Raw genomic sequence first — 18,730 nt, 5'->3', positions numbered from 1 at the left:
TCTAAAATAGCTTGTTTTACTGTCAGACTTACCATGAAATTGATTCATTTTGTTCCACAACTGGTTTTGTTCTTAAAATCATTAATCAAACATCCCCTATCAGATTTTGCATCTCTTGTTTTAACGATAAATTGATTTCTCAGTCTTCTGTATTCAGCCCAGTCATCAACATCTTTAGTAAGTCTGGCCAGCTTCCATCAATCCAGGGTAAATGATAACCCTCAACTTTTATACTAATCCATGAAAAATGCTTGTCCAAAATACCACTGAACTCAGAATAAAAAAAATAAACTTGCAAGCATTATCAATATAGGGAATGAGTTTCATTCTTCTCCAGTTAGCCAACTTAAGGAAGTGATCTTAGGGGGAAGACGTCAGGTAATCATTTTCTAGATACAATGAATAATAAAATAACCACTAAGAGAATCAGAAAGAACACCAGTTTTAGACATTTTATTAGGGTGATATGTCACAGTATATGAGAATGTATCAATGATAAAGTAGTTAACGTGCTTCAGGTACATCAGTCACTTCTGGAACTTTTCACTGTGGTTCCTAGTCTGAAGGTCACAGCTCTCTGAAACACATTCAACGTAATACTTCTACTTGTGGTGATACTTTTACTTTTTTTACTTTTATATCTCCAAGAACTGAAAAAATCCATCAATCTTCCACTCAAAAGAAATTCTATGTTATTTTTTACACTTACTTAACATTTAACACTCTTAGATCAATTATATTTTGTATACCTGTGTATAAATAAAAAAAAGACATTTTTAATCTATTTTTTCACTTTTCATCTAAAGATTTTGATGAACACATACAGAAAAGGGCAGAAGCCAAAGTTCTGAATCGATTACAACAACAGAAGTGCCCTGTACTAAAGAGCCAGCTCTTCACATCAACCGTCTGCAGTCTGCTTACTTACTGCTCATTAAAATGATTCTCTTGCAAATTATTAAATTTTAAAATGTTTTTCTTGAGCCAGTATGTGCTAAAATGAGCCTTTCCAGGGTTAATGAAATGTCACTCAGACCCCCACCGCCCTCTGTGGCCAGAATACACTTGCAACTTCAGAGTGCCAGTCCAGTATGTTGGACTTTGAAAAAGAATTGTGCTGACATGCCTGCAGTCTGCTTCCAGCATGTTTTAGATCATGAACACAGTTCATCTGTTTAATTTAGTGACGAGTCACTCCTGTATACACTGAGGAAGGCTGGGGAGACATTTCAGCTGTTGGATTAAGGCGTTAAAACACAAATGCACAGTGGGCAGTGTTGTTTTCTGTTCTACTAAACAGACACTAGGGTGTGCCAAAACTGCCTAGTCTCCCTTTAAAAGAGAGAGAGGAAAAACAACATTAAGCAGAGATCTCAGATTTTAACTGTCCAACATCTACAGCACAGTCCTGAATTGGATCCACAGACAGTTTGACAGCAATTCACACCTGCAGTAACGTGATCTGAATTTGCACTGTTCTGTTGAAACTGATGAGAAGCATGGCAGGTTTGAGATAACCTGGTGACTGAGAAATGTCACCAGTGGTACAAAAGCCACATCAAGGGCTATATAAGTCAATTAATTTTCTCTCATGTACTTAAATCCTAAAAATCTTCACTCAGATTTTTTTTATTATTTCTTTTAAATATACCACTAATGTTACATTTTCAGATGTTATAGGGTCTTCTATGGCAACAGTGTGGCTTTGTGTTGTGAAGTATTATGATTTTAAGTAGATTTGTTCTATACCACATTTTATTAATCACAAAGCACATTCATTATTAATGTGTGTTTAGGCCTTAATAATAAAACAAGCAAACAAAAAAAATCCCAGAGTTTGAAAATTCTCATCTGAGCTTCATTATTACATTACAAATCTTTTCTGGTTCTTACTCAACATCCCAGTCAGAGCTGCATTAACCTTACAGACCATTTAAAGAAAATAGCACTGTGAGCTCAGATATTGTACCAGTGTTTAAAAGTAATCTGAATTCCCTTTTCTCCTCCTTTCTTCTCAGTGCCCTTGACAACTGGAACTAAAGCACTCCATGGTGAGTTCACACTTGTGTTTTTGTATATTTTTGTGTTGAATGTGTTTAATCTGTTGTTAGTTCAACAATTGAACTAAATTAGTTTACTACATCAACACCAACAGTTACACTGATTTTAAACATGTGTTGAGCCACTAATTTAGATCTATGTAAGGTGAAAAGCTCATTTATCTTAAAAAAAAGAGCCACAATTAAATGTTTTATGTATGTGTGTGTATTATGAAATCTCATGACTGGGGGGATTTTTGTTCACTTTGAAAAATATAATACTTTTTCAGTTTAAAATGCGATTGGTCACTCTTGAGTTTGACATGCAAGCTAAACATGGAAATAGTCTTTAGCCGCTGAAAGAAAATAGACAGGAAAAAGCTTGGGTCAGAAAATGCCACACAAACCTACGTCACAAGGAACGTTCGCATTCATGGATTCAGCCATCTGGTTTTGCAACCACGTAAGGATGCTGTTGATTTAGGGTCCGGGAGAGAGTAGAGCAGATCTTGGGTAGCATTAGCTACTTCACAACACAGCAGAACTCCACCAGGCTTGTATTTGTGGACATTGACAGTCAGCTGATGACTGATGATCCTTTTAAAATAATAGAATAACATTTAGAATTTTATGTTGCTGCAGAGGTTTACAAACAATGAAAACGGTGAATTAGGTTGGATGGATTTTCATGGAAATTGCCTAAAATGTTCAGAGTTTCCTACGTTATGTGATAGTGTCCCACAAACACCCTTTAAATGTAATTACTTTTCAAATTTGGATGAGCTATACCTCTCCCCTCAGGTTTCTGCAGTTTTTATTTTTATTTTATATACTGTATAAAGGGGAAACATGGAGATGTCTAATATAAGCCTTTTAATTTGAAAGGTTTAATTTAATCTACCATAAATGTTTCCTGACGACCTTGTCCTTGGAGCAGGTTTTTCATTTTTCTGCCAAGAAAATTGTTGTAAACATTATTGGTTACTTTCTGCAGTTGGACTTCATGGGCCTCTAGGATTTTGCAGCTTTAGGAGTTTGTTTATGTACTGAGTGTGTCTTTGTTTCTTATTTATGTACAACAAGAGGTCTGAATTTGACAATGTATAATATATCCAAATATATCCTATTTTTGTTTTGTCAGAACTGGTTAAGGTTAAAAAAGTGTTTCTTTTTTTTTTTATTATTGAAGCTTTTCTTTATACAATTACAATCAAACGTTGCATTAATGTCCATAACCCGAGAGTGTACAACTATTTGTTCTTAGGTCATCATTTTGAAAACATTTCCCACCAGAGAGTTCTCCAGGAAACCTGACAGCATCTCAAGGGCCTACAGATGTTTCCTATGATGAACCTTCTCGATCAGACTGACCTTTAGCCCCGGCAGGAACCTTCTCCTCCATCAGCGGGAATCTGAGCCACTCTCAAGCTACATGTTTCATGTGTGTCTGTTGTTTACATTTGTTTGTACAAAATTGAAAAGCTGAAAACAAAAAAAAGATGGACTGTTACGTTTCTTCATATTAATGTGCATTTTTTACTGAAGAAAACAAGCTGAAAGCTCACCCGAAGGTCACAGCAAACTACAGGAACCCAGCACTTAAGATGGAAGTAACACTTTTAGCTCTAAAGTAGAAAGCGTGGCAATGTCACCAGATCTTTCGTCTTGTTTCAAATGACTTTTAAAAGGAGAAAACCTGGATTTTGTGCTCAGGTGACGAGGTTCTGTAAGGATGTTTTTCATGACTTTTTTTAAATGTTTACAAGAAAGTTTGTTCACAATGGTTGAGACATACTGACAGACTGCCTTTGAAATGTATTTTATACAGAAACTCAATTACGCTGTTTAATGTAACGAGACACGTGTTGTTGTCCTATATTTTATTTTCTTTCTGTCGCAAAACAAAATGATGTATTACTGAGTTAAGATTCTAGCTTCATAGCTCTTTCTTTGTGTTCCTGGTCTTGATATCTGGATCATCGTCAACATGAAACACTTTGGTGAAGGTAAATAAGGTTTAGCTTCTCAATGTGGAATTTGATGTTTCTTGCTTTCATAAGAACTGTAACCTAAATACTCTAGTTAAGTTTCATCAGTCTGTCGGTTGCATGCATTTTTGTTTTTTAAAACACACACACACACACACACACACACACACACACACACATTGTTATTGATTATTCTGTTTTTTCTTTATATGGAAGCCGAGAGAGAATTATGCTGAAACCTCTAATACAATAAGCTAGCCATTACAGACATACAGCCTCCTACCTGTGCAGGTATCTCCAGCAGTGATAAAATTAAAAAAAATAGACAATCCTTTATTATAATAAGTAAGAACTATCAGTCAGATTGTGCCATTGTTTACAAATATACGATTCATGCACATTATGAAAAAAGCCTCATCTATCCGAACACCAGTTGTGTTTTGTGATGTCATCATGTTGCACAATAACAGAACACACCCTAACTCTAGTTCACAGTAACTACAATAACGTATGCAAGAAATTATAAATTAAAAGCAATTTTCAAATATAGGGATTTTATAGGCAGTTTCATCAACTACCATTAGCATCAACAACTTTGCATAAAATCTGTCCAAAATATAGAAATTCTCTATGTTATTTCTATTTTTTTATTTTAATCTGAATATATTTTACTGTAAAAACAAGCTGAGGTTGAGTAAAGCGAAACCCATAAAGCTAAATACCACTCTAATAAAATAGTTCATTAACAAGCTGCTGCAGCTGGTTAGCAACAATTATTAGCACCTTTTCTTTTTCTTTTTTTTTTACATTTATGGACCATATTTGACTAATTATGCCTTAATGAGGCTAATGAAAAGTTAACAATTTAGTGGCTGACATATTCATTGAACAGGTTTAGATTGATGTTGCTAACTAACTTTAACTAACTACTTATGAGCCCAATTGTACAGCTACAGTAACAGAGGAGTTTGATTACGAAGCTCTTGACTGATAAAATATAATAAAGCAGACCTCATGTTTGATGAAGACTCAAAAGGACTTCCGCCATCTTCAAACGTCTGTTTTTATTGTTTCATTTGATCTGAATCTTAATTCCTCATCCTTGATGAACATTCTGTGTGCCCACTCTGACTATCATGGTCTCCTTACGCTTTAGAGTCTGATGAACTGTTTACTAGTAAAGAAAAATGACAGGCAAGTGCATAATTTTGTTATTATATACCCAAACTCTGCATGGAAAGGTGGGTTTGAAATGCGATGCAAAGTCAGTCACTTCTGGAGCCAGTAAGCAGGACCATTTTTATATGGCAATGGAATGAAGTGTATAAATTGTGAATAAAGTCTGTAATTCAACTCGTTTTTTGTCATTTATTTTCTAACTCCAGAGTTTTTTAAACAAAACTTGAAAAGTTGCATAATTCAGATCAACAACAAAGAAGGAAGCAAATGTTAAACTAATCTAAATGTGATGTTAAATTGAACCTCTTGTGTTCCTAGAACTGTTTTATATTGTTTCTTTGGTATTTTAACACAATGCACATTATTATGCAGCACCGCTTGCCACCGCCCTGTGGGCTGGATTACTGGTCAGCTATTTTAATAAGAGGTGATTATCTTTTTCCATAAGCTTTGCTCAGAGGTTTTCCTCCAGCAGCAAACAGTATGTGAATAAACATCTTCTCAACAAACCACATTACAAACTCATTGCTGCTTTTAAATACACTCAGATGGATGCAAAAGTGGTCAAAAACAAACTGTTTTTCAGAGAAAAGTCTTGATTTTCAGTGTGTTTCCACAGAAATCTGGTGTGGTTAGCTGAAATGTGTTTATAAACAGCTCTGAGATTTTTAAATGTTCCATAATAATGGGCCTATTTATAATTAGCTGCTTAATTAGTGAAGTCATCAGACACCATCTGAATTTGCACTGTGAGCTACTTATTTCAAAGTAAGAAATGCATGAACCTCTGATGTTCTGGGTTGTTGCTTAGTGTCGTTTTACAATTGCCTGAACTCAAAGACTGATGGGCACCAGTTAGTATTTGAAGAATTAAATACATTTTATAATAATTAAAATATTCCAAATTAGATGAAAAATCCTAAAAAAACAAGTCTCCCTAAATAAAGCGTTAAGAACGCTTCCAATATGTCTTAAACACATGAAACTGTTCCTTCATGTGTGTTGCTCTTATATCGCTGGAAATATTCTCTTCACCCTCTACTCCGCTGACTTCAGACACAACACGGACAGCTGTGTCATGCAGAAGAAGAAGGCTCTGCGATTGTCGGACTGATCACCGAGGATGATGATGTGGAGTGCAAAGGACTGATGCAGGACTTCATTGACTGGTGCCAGCAAAAACACCTCCTGATCAACACAGAGAAAACAAAGGAGATGGTGGTGGATCTTCTCATATGCCGGCCTGCTGTTCCTTCACCGGTGAACATCCAGGGAACGGACATTGAGAGAGTGGACTTCTACAAATACCTGGGTGTTCACCTGAACAACACACTGGACTGGTCTCACAACACGGATGCCCTGTACAGGAAGGGCCAGAGCGGGCACCCTGCAGGATGCCCTGTCTGCTGCTGTCTGTCTGCTCTGGAGAGCAGCTTCAGCAACAGACTGATCCCTCGCTGAAGGAGAGATACCGCAGGTCTTTCCTCCCTGCTGCTGTTAGATTCTATAATAGCCACTGCTAAGAGAATAATAATAATGCATTGAACTTATCTAGCGCTTTTCTAGACACCCAAAGATGCTTTCACACACTCTCACATTCACACACTGCTAGTGATGGTAAGCTACTTGTAGCCACAGCCGCCCTGGGGAGGTCTGACAGAGGCGAGGCTGCCATTTGGCACCGTCGGCCCCTCTGACCACCGCTAACACAGGCAAGTTGGGTGAAGTGTCTTGCCCAAGGACACAACAGCAGGATACCCCTGGCGGGAGCTGGAATCGAACCCATGACCCTCTGATCATGAGGCAACCCGCTCTACCACCTGAGCTACTGCTCATCTGTAACATTACACTACAAATACCTAAGACATCACAATATAACTATAGACACATTACTTGTCTTTGTGTGTGTGTGTGTGTGTGTGTGTGTGTGTGTGTGTGTGTGTGTGTGTGTGTGTGTGTGTGTGTGTGTGTGTGTGTGTGTGTGTGTGTGTGTGTGTGTGTGTGTGTGTGTGTGTGTGTGTGCTCTGTCTTCTCGATCCCCAGTGAGTCGTGGAGGATGGCTGCTTATACTGAGCCAGGATCCTCTGGAGGTTTCTTCCTGTTAAAAGGGAGTTTTCCTCTCCACTGTCGCTTTATGCTTGCTTAGTATGAGGATTACTGTAAAGTCACTGACACTAGTCAGTGACTTGATGCAATTTGCTGGGTTCCTTATATAGGAAACATTATTTCTGATTGGCTTAATGAACTGTGAATTGGAATGTTTATTATGTGAAGTGCCTTGAGACGACTCTTGTCGTGATTTGGCGCTATATAAATAAACTTGAATTGAATTGAATTGAAAATATCCTCTTTCGAGTCATGTGCTTATTATGTGCAATAATTATCTTCATTTACAATTGCTATACACTCTTGCATGATATCTTGTGCTGCTATCCTGCTGTACCTGAGCCGTTGCAGTAATGCAGTTTCCCCACTGAGGGACAAATAAAGGTATTCTTATACGTATTATTCTTAAATTAAATGTGTTTCAAATGTATTTTAATGGTTTCCTTTCTAAATAGTTGCAGGATAACTGAGGGTGTCTGGAGCCCGTCTCGAATTCCAAACAACAAAGGAAAGTGTTGGCAAACTTTAAAAGAAGTGGTGACTGACTGAAGACAAAAAGGATTTAATATTCCTCCTGGTGCAAAACAGGTGCAACTATATTGTGAATAATATTTTTGAGTAAACTGCAAACAAATTGAAACTTATTTAGGACAATTTTTAATTCAATTAGGATAAGAAGATTTGCACAACCTTCACACAAATGTGAAATTTATAGCTGTGGCTACAGTAGCTCATCATCACCAGCGTGTGAATGTGTAAAGTGCTTTGGAGTCCTCTGTCTCTGGTGTTATATAGTGTAAGGTATTCAGACACTCGTCAATTTTTCACTTTTTGTTAAACGGCAGCAATTTGCTAAAATTAATTAAATTAATTTTTTCACCCTGTATTGACAGAAAAACAGAATTCTAGAATATGTAGGGACAAATATAGATTTATATCTATATTTCAAATGTGGCGTAGATTTAGCTGGTTTATAATCTTTTATTAATTAATCGGGGCACCACCAGTTTTCGGAACATGGACCATTGGATTTAATATCTATATCTTCACAATGTAATCAGTCTCAGAGTTAACACCACAAATTAATCCAAAGGATGAATTCTTGACAGAATGCACCGATTATTCCCGAGAATAGGCAATGATCAGGCGTTATTTACGTTTTGTGAATTTATTACAACATCAGTTAATACACTGACAAAAGGACCAAACACAGCTTATAGTTTCATGCATGGAATTAAGAAGATTGTTAACCCAAAGCTTTATGGCAATGATAGGAAATAACTGATCAGTAATAAAAGTGGAAATTCGGTGACACCAGGATTATAGTAACTATTAGGAATTATTTCTAATGGGGGACAAAGTGAAAAGTTCATGTGGGTTTAGGTGAAATGTGTGTGTGTGTGTGTGTGTGTGTGTGTGTGTGTGTGTGTGTGTGTGTGTGTGTGTGTGTGTGTGTGTGTGTGTGTGTGTGTGTGTGTGTGTGTGTGTGTGTGTGTGTGTGTGTGGGTGCAGGAGGGGGTGTGTTCATGTGTGTGTGTGGATGCAAATGAGAGTTGGTGTGTGTGTGTGTGTGTGTGTGTGTGTGTGTGTGTGTGTGTGTGTGTGTGTGTGTGTGTGTGTGTGTGTGTGTGTGTGTGTGTGTGTGTGTGTGTGTGTGTGTGTGTGTGTGTGTGTGTGTGTGTGTGTGTAAGGATTTGTTGAGGCAGAAAAAGATGGTAAATCTTGAGAGCTAAACGGGAATTTGGATCGAAAACTACACACACCATAACAGTTTCATTCTGAATTCACTGATCGGGCTTAGCAGTAAAGTTCAGCCAGATGAAAATGATTCACAGACCTTTCTTCCAGAGGTGGAAAGAGTACTAAAATGTCCTACTTAAGTACGAGTACCAATACTTTGATAATTTTTTACTCAAATACAAGTGAAAGTACTTGCCTAAATTTTTACTCAAGTAAAAGTAAAAAGTATTGTAAACAAAATGTACAAAAAGTAAAAGTTACATTTTTGTCAGCGTGAGGATGGCTACATCTAAGTAGTGCTAAATCACAATGCCAGTTCACAATTCGCTCATGTGTGCGTGCGTGCGCACACACACACACACACACACACACACACACACACACACTCAAACACACACAGCTTGATGGAAGGATCTCTATCCAATCAGTGCGAACAGGAAGTGCACATTGATTGGATGAGGTTTTTCTAGGATTGTACGTTTCAACTGTGATTAAAATTATTCTTTATTTTGAAATATATATATATATATTTTTTTTTTGGATGCCATCAGTATGTGAGGTATCTCAATGTTTTCATGACAAATCTCTAACATGAGACTGTGCTCTAACCTGTCACATAACAAGCTAAATGAAAGTCAAACATTTCAGATGGACCGTATGACAGCTGTTAACGTTGGCCCTGCCCTACTTTACCTCTACATTACAGTTCCTTTATCCATGTCCATCCTAGAGCTCCTCTCTGACCTTCATGCTTATTTAGAGCAGCTGATTTTTAAAGTTAGCAGAGTTCATCCTTGGTAGTGGGTTCACTCACTCATTTAACCCTTCACCACTGAAATCAGTTTGTTCATTCCAATCCTCCTAAATAATCCTCCAATCATTCAACTGGAATCCTTAAGGGTCCCGTAATGTCCATCCTGTCAGAACAGGCCTTGGGAGCCCAGGTGTTACTAGAACTAATGGTGTCTCCTCACCAGCGTGAGCCTCCAATCTGTGAAGGTTAATGCGGGCCAGTTTCAAATTCCCCTTTTTGTTTTCTTCTGCTAAATGTGAGAGGAAAAACTTTGTGAAAATAGTTATGTTCTCCTTCGTGTAAATCCAAACAAAGTTAATCTGACAATATAAAATGTGGATCTCCGCTACAAAAAGTATGCAGATTTATTAAAAATGGAAAACTAAAATCTCACATGGTCCTAGTGAATCTACCATCTCTGTTATTTTCTCGAATGTAAAGCCTGACAAAATAATCATTATCCCAGTATGCCAGTATGGTAAATGGCCTGTATTTGATATAGCGCCTTCTAGAGTCCTGGAACCCCCTAAGGCGTTTTACCACACAGTCAGTCATTCACCCATTCACACACACATTCACCCACTGTGGGGATGAGCTACGATGTAGCCACAGCTGCCCTGGGGCGCACTAACAGAGGCGAGGCTGCCGAGCACTGGCGCCACCGGTCCCTCTGACCACCACCAGCAGGCAACGTGGGTTAAGTGTCTTGCCCAAGGACACAACGACAGTGACAGACTGAGCAGGGCTCGTACCTGCAACCTTCCGATTATGGGGCGAGCACTTAACTCCTGTGCCACTGTCACCCAAATCAATTTTTTCACACCGTATTGACAGAAAAACAAATTTTTAGTGAAAAACGCCAATGGGGGCACGGGGTCTCAGGAGCTTAAATGAGAATAGACAAGCTGGGGCAACAAAATTCCTCTTTGAAGTATGTTTAAAATATCCATGTTCTTAAGGAAGTTAAATGTAGTAACATGTCACATGATAATCATCAGTGTCTGCAGTAACAAGAAGATGCTCTCATTCTCCACCCATGCCACTGATTTTTTTTTCTGGCTGTGTTTTCTGGATTCACCCTCTTTCTGCTCAGCCAATAAATAGCAGAGGAACCCTGCTCTCTGGCAGTCCCTCTCTTCATTCATCTGACACCATGTGGATCCAAGCCTCCACTCTGCTGCTCGCCTGCCTTCTCTGGCCAGCTGAAGCTCAGGATGAAGGTGGCAGAAGGCAAAGCATCTGGGATAATCCTATCAAGTTCAAGACCAAGGCTATGGACAAGTGCACTATGATAATTACCGGCCAAGGAGAGGACACAAACCTGAGGGTGTCGTGCCAGGGGACAAGGCGTCCCTACTGGTGCGATTATGCCGGGAGACCTCACACCTGCAGCGCTTACAATAAAAACCCATTGCACTACTTTGTCCAGATGATGTGGACCCTGAGAAAGCTGCAGAATGCTTGCCAAGGGGCACAACGGTTCAAACCTCACATGTGCAGGAAGGCAAGTGATGACTCTCAGATGGTCTTAACTGCCATCTCCTATGGGTCACAGCCAGTGGCCTCTAGGAATGGACCAAGAAGCTCAAAGCAGTCTGCAAGAGTTCAAACTCCACCTGCGTTTAGGTCTGGGTTTGTGAGAAAAGCAATGAAAGCAAATCGAGCAACTGAGAGAGTGAAGACCAGTCCACAAACAACAACACCTCCACCTGAGAGCACTCCCAAAAGAATGGCTCGGCAGCACTGCTGGAGGTCCCTGAACAGCATCTGCTCCTTTGTGATTGGTTTGTTTCGGAATTAGCCAGACAGGTGAGCTGAAGAAGGGATCATTGCTGTTTTAGAATGAAATGACAGCATCATGTAAGAGTTAAGATTTTTAAGGAAAGTTTTGTGAAAATGTTTTCTCTTCTGGTTAAAAAGGCCTGCTTATTGCTGTTTGATTCACAGATTATAATTCTGATTAAAGGACCCGCTGGAAAGGAACTCCAGATCTGCAGACTGACCTGCAGCGTCCTCTTCAGGAAAACAACCAGAACTGCAGTGGGGTGCCTAAAAGTTCATTTTTTTCCCCCCACTGCATCACACCCAAACAAGCCTGGAAGATGTTTGCATTAAAAATGTGTCTGAAATGGCACAACTTTAATTTATGTTTATCTTTTATTATACTATTCTTTTGCACCATTATCTTGAACTAATGCATTGTTAAAAGAGATCAGATTTTATTTTAGTCTATAAAAAATATTTTTAGAACGTTTAAGTGACTGTGATTTTTTTAAATGTGAAAAATAAACATGTTTTTTAATCTATTTTCTTTTTCTTTTTTTAACTTTGCTAAAAACTATTATTTTCTGCAGCATCCTCTGAAACAGGCCAAAAATGACCTGGCACAATAGAATACACCAAAAATTCATAAGTGAAGATAGTTTCATGATTGTCCTTAATGTAAAGTCTTAAAGCATTTCCATAATGTGGATGAGATGTGGAGCTGAAAAGTGCCCCCTACCGACATGCACACAATCAGGGGTTTTTAAGCATCACCAATAATTAAATAATGCTAAACACATTAGATAAATCAATATTTGCACATCAAGCAGCAAGATAACATCTGTAAATCAACAGAAGGTTTATTTTAAAAAGCTGTCAAGATGGTGTCCCATGGTTGGGGCAAGTCAGCTTGTACTGCAGCCAGCCACTAGAGGGCGTGTCTTTTGCATTAACTTCTATGTTTTCCCTAATTGGGAACCACTGGTCTAATATGTACACACACACACACACACACACACACACACACACACACACACACACACACACACACATATATATATATATATATATATATATATATATATATATATATATATATATATTTGTTTACTTTAAAATGGTGGGAAGTTTTAATTGGTAGCTTTTCTTTTGTTGTTGTTTGCTCAACTTTGAAAGAGGTTATTTTTTTGAATCAGCCAGCTTTGCTAACAAATTGTGATTTTGTTGTCATTGAATGAAAATTTTATTTTAAAGCCACACATCTTAAAAACGTTGTTGTTTTTTAACTTGCCACAAGTTTACTGGATCTAAATTCCCCCACAGGCTGTGTGTGTGTGTGTGTGTGTGTGTGTGTGTGTGTGTGTGTGTGTGTGTGTGTGTGTGTGTGTGTGTGTGTGTGTGTGTGTGTGTGTGTGTGTGTGTGTGTGTGTGTGTGTGTGTGTGTGTGTGTGTGTGTGTGTGTGTGTGTGAAGGGGAGGGCTGATTATGCTGCCGTCTCTTGGGAGTTGCAGGGAGAGGAAAAATTGTTCTCGTGTCAGAACAGAAAAGTGACGTTTCTCTGAAAACTTCAGGTAAGCTAAGCTACAGCGGCTTGAGCTGTAATAAATTTAGCTTTTTATTTATTCTGTGCACGACTCAAAACTAGGAGAGTTGCTTGGTGGCTTTTATTTTCACTGTGCATCATGAGTACATCTGATGCTTTGTTCCTGTGTGACGTCAAGCATTATAATGATTATAATTAGATTATAATGTTGGAGATTTGTTTTAACTGGTCGCTTGATTTTTCATGATAGGCGTTGTTAAATCAAATCAGTAAGATTTATTTTGCCAGTGGTTTTATGTATCTTGCTATATTTTTAAATATATGTATATAAAGTTTTAAATCTAAATTAAAACAGTGTTGCTTTCTGCATAAATTAAGGTCTAATGAGTGTCTGTAAAAGGAATTGAAAAGAAATAGAGGCAGAATCTCTTAAACAGAGTGTATCCTCTTTGCAGGGTGTTATTATTGGATTTCATGGCTCTCCTCACCAACTTCACTGTCCTCCTGGTCCTCGCTTGTATTTCCCATCAGATGATATTAGGAGGCTGTCAGAAGAGCCACGGACGAAGAGGACGTGGTAACAGAGGACAACACAAGGAGCGATCAGGGCAGAAGGTTGGCCGTCAAACCAAATCTGTCTCTGTGTCTCAAATGATGGGCAAATGGGTCACTAAAGACGCGTCAGAGTGTAGCTGGATTGCAGCAGGGGAAACCCTCATCACCCTTAATGTGACCTGCAGAAAAGGAGACATTAGCATCAGCTGCGAGTATGCTGCCAGACCATCTCTCTGTCCCCAGTATGCATCCAGTGAAGTCGACTACTGGGTCCAGATTTCCAAAGCTCTGAAAAAACACAAGAACCTCTGTCAGGACAAGCATGGACTGCTGAGGGCGGGCATGTGCAGAGGAGCTGCCAGAGAGGCTCATTTCAGACTCCGTGTTTCACAGATGGAAAAAAACCGCTTCAGCTAAACACGACCAAGCTGTCAAATCCTGTCAGCCTGATAACAGGAAGCTGGCAGAAGAGTTCTGCAGCGAGTCCTGGTCAGGTCTGTGCACCTTTCTATTCACAATGGTGAAAGATGCTGATTGCTAAGACAGAAACAGCTGAAGTGGAATAAGTGAGCATGCACACTGATGACTGATATCCACACATTATACTTGTATTATCATTTGCTACACTCTCATTTGTGCTTTATCATTTAAAACTCATTTTAAACACAAATGTTTATTTTGGACATTTGATTCTTTTTAGACATTCTTCCTATTTCTAAAAAAATTTGCTCTCTGTAATAGTTATCCATCAAAATTAAATAGATTTAAAATGTAATTAAGCATTGTATTTGTCTAAATAATTATTTCTGCCCTTCTAGTGTTGCATGGTAGAGCACAAAGGATTTGCTGAATGAATTGAGTGTCATCTCTTCAGCCTGCAATACTTTGGCACAGACAGTGAAATTACAAACTGCTCACAAATTCATCCAAAAGGACACCACCATCTATAAGGATCAAATGGAAGGTTGAACTGATTCTTTTAAAAATGAAACAAGACATTTGTACTAATGATTTACAAATCAGGCCAGTATTTACCATTTTTTAATAAACCAGCATTGGTCGATACATCGTTTTAGCAGAGCCAATTTAAAGTCAGGCACATCCGCAGGCAGCCTGTGCTGCAGCATATTTACGTTTCTGAAAAACATCTGCTTAATAAATATTCTACAACATTACTGTCAACTGACAAGGCCATAATCCCTCCTTTTGGCGTATTTTTCAGACAGGAAGTGTGGGAGGATTAAGACTAGTGGTGGTGGTGTGTTTGTGTATGTTTGTTTGTGTGTATGAGGGAGGGAGTGACGGGTTCTTTAAATTTGGTTTTCAAAAACTGATTCAGGTCGAGAAACATTGCAAATCCACTGTTAACATGCAGACAAGGTGGAAAATGTCTAGATGTCAGCCCTGAAATTCTGCCCAATCAATCCACAGCACTAATCGGCCATCAGCTGATCATGACCTCTACATATCAGCAGACATCAGCATCACATAGGTTGATCTCTAATTTATACCACAAATAATATATGTTGTTTTCAGAATTAAACCAAAATCCACAAACAGATGTTTGCCACTACTTTATGCAGCTTTTTTATACAATAAAATATGGCATAAATCTAAATCTGTTTACGTAATTCACTAAACTGATGTCAAGATACTTTTGTTTTTAGATTTTTGTGATACACGATCACCATTGAAAACATCTAAATGATCAATTTTATTATAAAGATTTGAATAAATGCTTTTAGAAGAGTTTGTTTAAGACCTTGAGGATTCATATCTACAGTTTTTCCCACGTTTATGGTGTTAATGTGCCATGCTGACAGCGGTGCACATGCTTCCAAACCAGCAGCACACAGATATCAGCGTTCACCAATCAAACACAGGTCATCCAGAGGCAGACCTTCATCCTGCTGGGATTTCAGAAAGAAAAAGGAAACAACTCTCTACTTTTCTCATCATCATTTAACTCTCATCTACTGCTGAAACATAACGCAATACCCACAGCTGAAATCCTTCAAGTTCAGCCTCTCCACACGTCACACTCTGGTCTTTGTAGGAAATTTTGTAAGGATAACAACTAAGCCATCCAAAGCAACACGGCACAAGAAAAGGGGCAAATTAGAGGGCAGTCACAAAGTCAGCAGGATTGCCGTGAATATAGAAACACATTAAAGGAGGAATTTTTCCCTCAAGCAAGTAATAAAACAGCAGCTGCATAGACCAGAAAGCTGCTGTGCTGCTGGGAATCCTGTTAAAGGTGATGCAACCACATGGAGAGCTCGTAAACTTGGTGAAAACAGTTCCTGTGAAAACAGTGTAGTAGAAACAGCTCCTTCAAAGTGTCATTGCAGATTTGGTAGATTCTCTTTTAAAATGTTACAATTCAAAGACAAAAGTGAACACTTGATGCTGATGGAGTGATGTTTGCCTGTTTTCAAATGTAACCACATTTCTAAATTATATAACTAAGCTAACATTAACTGTACTTTGTCAATGTACACAACAATTCTTTCATATTAAAGCATGCAAGCGCCCCATTCGACACTGACCCTGCAGAGAACGTCCTGCTCTCTCAGAACAGTGATGCATTCACAAAAACATGAGTGGGTTGTGATTCACATGTCACAGTTTTTGAGAAATGGTCAGAAATGTTATTTGCAAGCTTTGAATGGAATCATTCAGCAGCAGAGAGAGCATTTAGCTGTTCTCTACACTTCCAGGGTTATTTCAGGAGCCCAGCATGAGTCTCGGTTGGATATCTCAGTCATAATAGCGTCTAAAGTTTAGCTGCAGTTGCTCCAATCACAGAAAATGATAGTGATCATGTTTGGGAACTACTTGTTAAAAGTCTGACTCATCTTGAAAAATCAGCAGAAGCATTTTCAAAGAAACAAATCTGGAAATCTATTTATTCATCAGGCAAATAAATGTGTCAAACAAAGACAATAAAAGACCACCCTCCTAAACATATCTAAGCCCTACAATAATCTCTCAGTTTATAATATTACTACTAAAAGACAAGCGGATGGCTTTGTTTTAGCTGGTTCAGTGGAAAACACTGGAACAACACAGCAAACGGAGGAAATACAGTAAAACTACATGAATATGTATGTAAAAAAAAACTCAGCACAAATGAGTCAGCACACTTGCAGAGAGCGACTGCAGTCATGAGGTGTCTTTCTTCACCTATAAGATTGTGCCATATTTCAAATGCATAATTAACCAACAACAAAAGTTTATTTACTCTCAGATTGGTGTGAAAAGTATGAATGCATCACATAAGTACAACTAAGAGTGCAACGCTGACTAAATTATATATTTGATAGAAAATGTGTGTGTTCTCACTTTACACTAACAATTGCATCTCAGCCGACCAGTCTGTGAAGCTCCTACTTGTTTAAAATGGCTTTGGCATCGACTTTGGACAATTTAGACTTGAGTATTTCTTTGCGACATTAGCAGATACAGGTGAGACTAGAGAAATTAGAATGTGGTGCAAACATTCATTTATTTCAATAATTCTGAGAGACCATCCAAAGGCTCGGGAGCCCTTTGCAGGGGTCTAGGATTCATTAGCTGATTAGAGTGTGACACTTTGAGTCTAGAACATTGAACCTTTTTACAATATTCAAATTGTCTGATATTCTGACTGTGGGGTTTTCATAAGCTGAAAGCCATAATCGTCACAATAATAACAAATAAAAGCTTATTTCGTAAAAGGACGTGTTTGCTTCTTTTTCTTCTTTCTCTTCGACGGTATTTAGCAGACTGCCTTGTTGACTGATTTTCATTTCACATTGTTCGTTGCTCTGATTGGTCCCAGTGTTGTCCAGTTGTGTGCAGAGACAGCTGGATGGCTTGCCAGGCTACAGCACCGTGTCAGCCGTGGAAAATCTTCAGTTCCAATGAACACCCATTCCACCTAACCTGAGGTGATCCTCACACATACCCACTGTCAGGAAGACATGCAGAGATTGTACTTCCTGCATTAGCTACAGAAGTACAGCCTCCCTCAAGACCTACATCTATGTTAACCAATTTGCCCTGCCTGCATCCATCAATGTATGATTTGGCTCCACCACTAAACAGGATCTGTCCAGGTTGCAAAGAATAGTCTGGTCTGAAGAGAGGATCATCAGGGTCAACTTTCCCTCCATCCACAGGTCAGGTAACATCTCTGCAGACCCCACACACCCTGCAAACAATCCTTTTAATCTTTTACCATCAGGTCGGTGTTACACAAACAATTCCTTATAGTTTTGTGGACAATAAGAACCCTGCACTATCTCAGTCTGCTGTTTTTGTGCTATATTTACCTAATTAAACTCAAACATTTGAAAACATTACATGTTCTTATTTTTATGTGTTTTTCTTGTAAACATTTTTCCCTATTTCCCAAACTAATTGTGGGATGTGAGCGTTTGGAACCAAAGCCAAATTCCATGTTTGTGTAACAATCTTGGCCAATTAAACAGCTTCTGTATTTTGATCAGAGATAGTGCAGCACTGTTCAGAGTGATTGTTGATAAAGTTTTTGGCTGAAATATTAGGATTAAAATGAATGTCCTTGTGGATCCAGAATGGTCTGACTTCCTGCAGCTCCTGATTGGCTGAGAGACGTCAGTCGATCTCATTGAGGATAAAATAAGGCAAACACACTGTGGCTCTGGTTATACTAAGACGATTTGATCCTTTGTGTGTGTGTGTGTGTGTGTGTGTGTGTGTGTGTGTGTGTGTGTGTGTGTGTGTGTGTGTGTGTGGCTTTCATGAATGCCTGGCATGTGGGTGACTGAGCATTCATTTTGTAAGGAGCTTTTGACTAAGTGGAGCAGTGATTACAAGGACTTGAAAGGAATTAATGAAACTTTACAGAAATGCCATTGTTAGGTTAAAATCTGCTTCCATGAGACTCACAGGAAATGCAATCATTGTGACATAAATTGGTCCAAAAAGATACAACTTATTATTTTACATTAGAAATTAGCAAACAGCTGAGTCAGGGTTCAGATTACGGTAGATGAAA

At 38.6% G+C, this 18,730-nt stretch overlaps 3 protein-coding genes across 13 annotated transcripts in view; all 3 read left to right on the top strand.

Moving 5' to 3' along the window:
• The window catches only part of prom1a (prominin 1a), a 101,176-nt gene extending 95,796 nt beyond the window's left edge, over positions 1-5,380 (top strand). For 9 of the 11 annotated variants that reach the window (XM_054739320.2, XM_015951176.3, XM_015951184.3 and 6 more), the window contains 2 exons: positions 2,019-2,051; positions 3,304-5,380. Coding sequence is in view for 2 of the 11 variants with exons in the window: in XM_054739327.2 (XP_054595302.1) it covers positions 2,019-2,040 (22 nt within the window). In the remaining 9 variants the exon portion in view is untranslated. The remainder of the gene's footprint in view (positions 1-2,018; positions 2,052-3,303) is intronic. The other 2 variants (XM_054739328.2, XM_054739319.2) reach the window with 2 other exon arrangements.
• A 5,537-nt stretch (positions 5,381-10,917) lies between these two features.
• Positions 10,918-12,149, top strand: fgfbp2a (fibroblast growth factor binding protein 2a). The gene is made up of 2 exons (XM_054736954.2): positions 10,918-11,654; positions 11,793-12,149. The coding sequence occupies exon 1, from the start codon at positions 10,999-11,001 to the stop codon at positions 11,644-11,646; it is 648 nt and encodes a 215-aa protein (XP_054592929.1). The 5' UTR covers positions 10,918-10,998; the 3' UTR covers positions 11,647-11,654; positions 11,793-12,149.
• A 957-nt stretch (positions 12,150-13,106) lies between these two features.
• On the top strand, positions 13,107-14,482 carry fgfbp1b (fibroblast growth factor binding protein 1b). The gene is given in 3 exon segments (XM_054739331.2): positions 13,107-13,180; positions 13,608-14,111; positions 14,113-14,482. Coding segments are annotated over 2 exon segments (621 nt in total). The 5' UTR covers positions 13,107-13,180; positions 13,608-13,626; the 3' UTR covers positions 14,249-14,482.
• Positions 14,483-18,730: the final 4,248 nt, after the last annotated feature.

This window comes from Nothobranchius furzeri, chromosome 1 (assembly GCF_043380555.1).
Source record: "Nothobranchius furzeri strain GRZ-AD chromosome 1, NfurGRZ-RIMD1, whole genome shotgun sequence".
NCBI lineage: Eukaryota > Metazoa > Chordata > Actinopteri > Cyprinodontiformes > Nothobranchiidae > Nothobranchius > Nothobranchius furzeri.
Note: the sequence above shows the minus strand (reverse complement) of the source record. Positions and strands in the feature narration are given on the sequence as shown.

Excerpts from the sequence above, each read along its gene's own strand:
- fgfbp2a (XM_054736954.2), top strand. The coding sequence starts at position 10,999 with ATGTGGATCCAAGCCTCCACTCTGCTGCTCGCCTGCCTTCTCTGGCCA.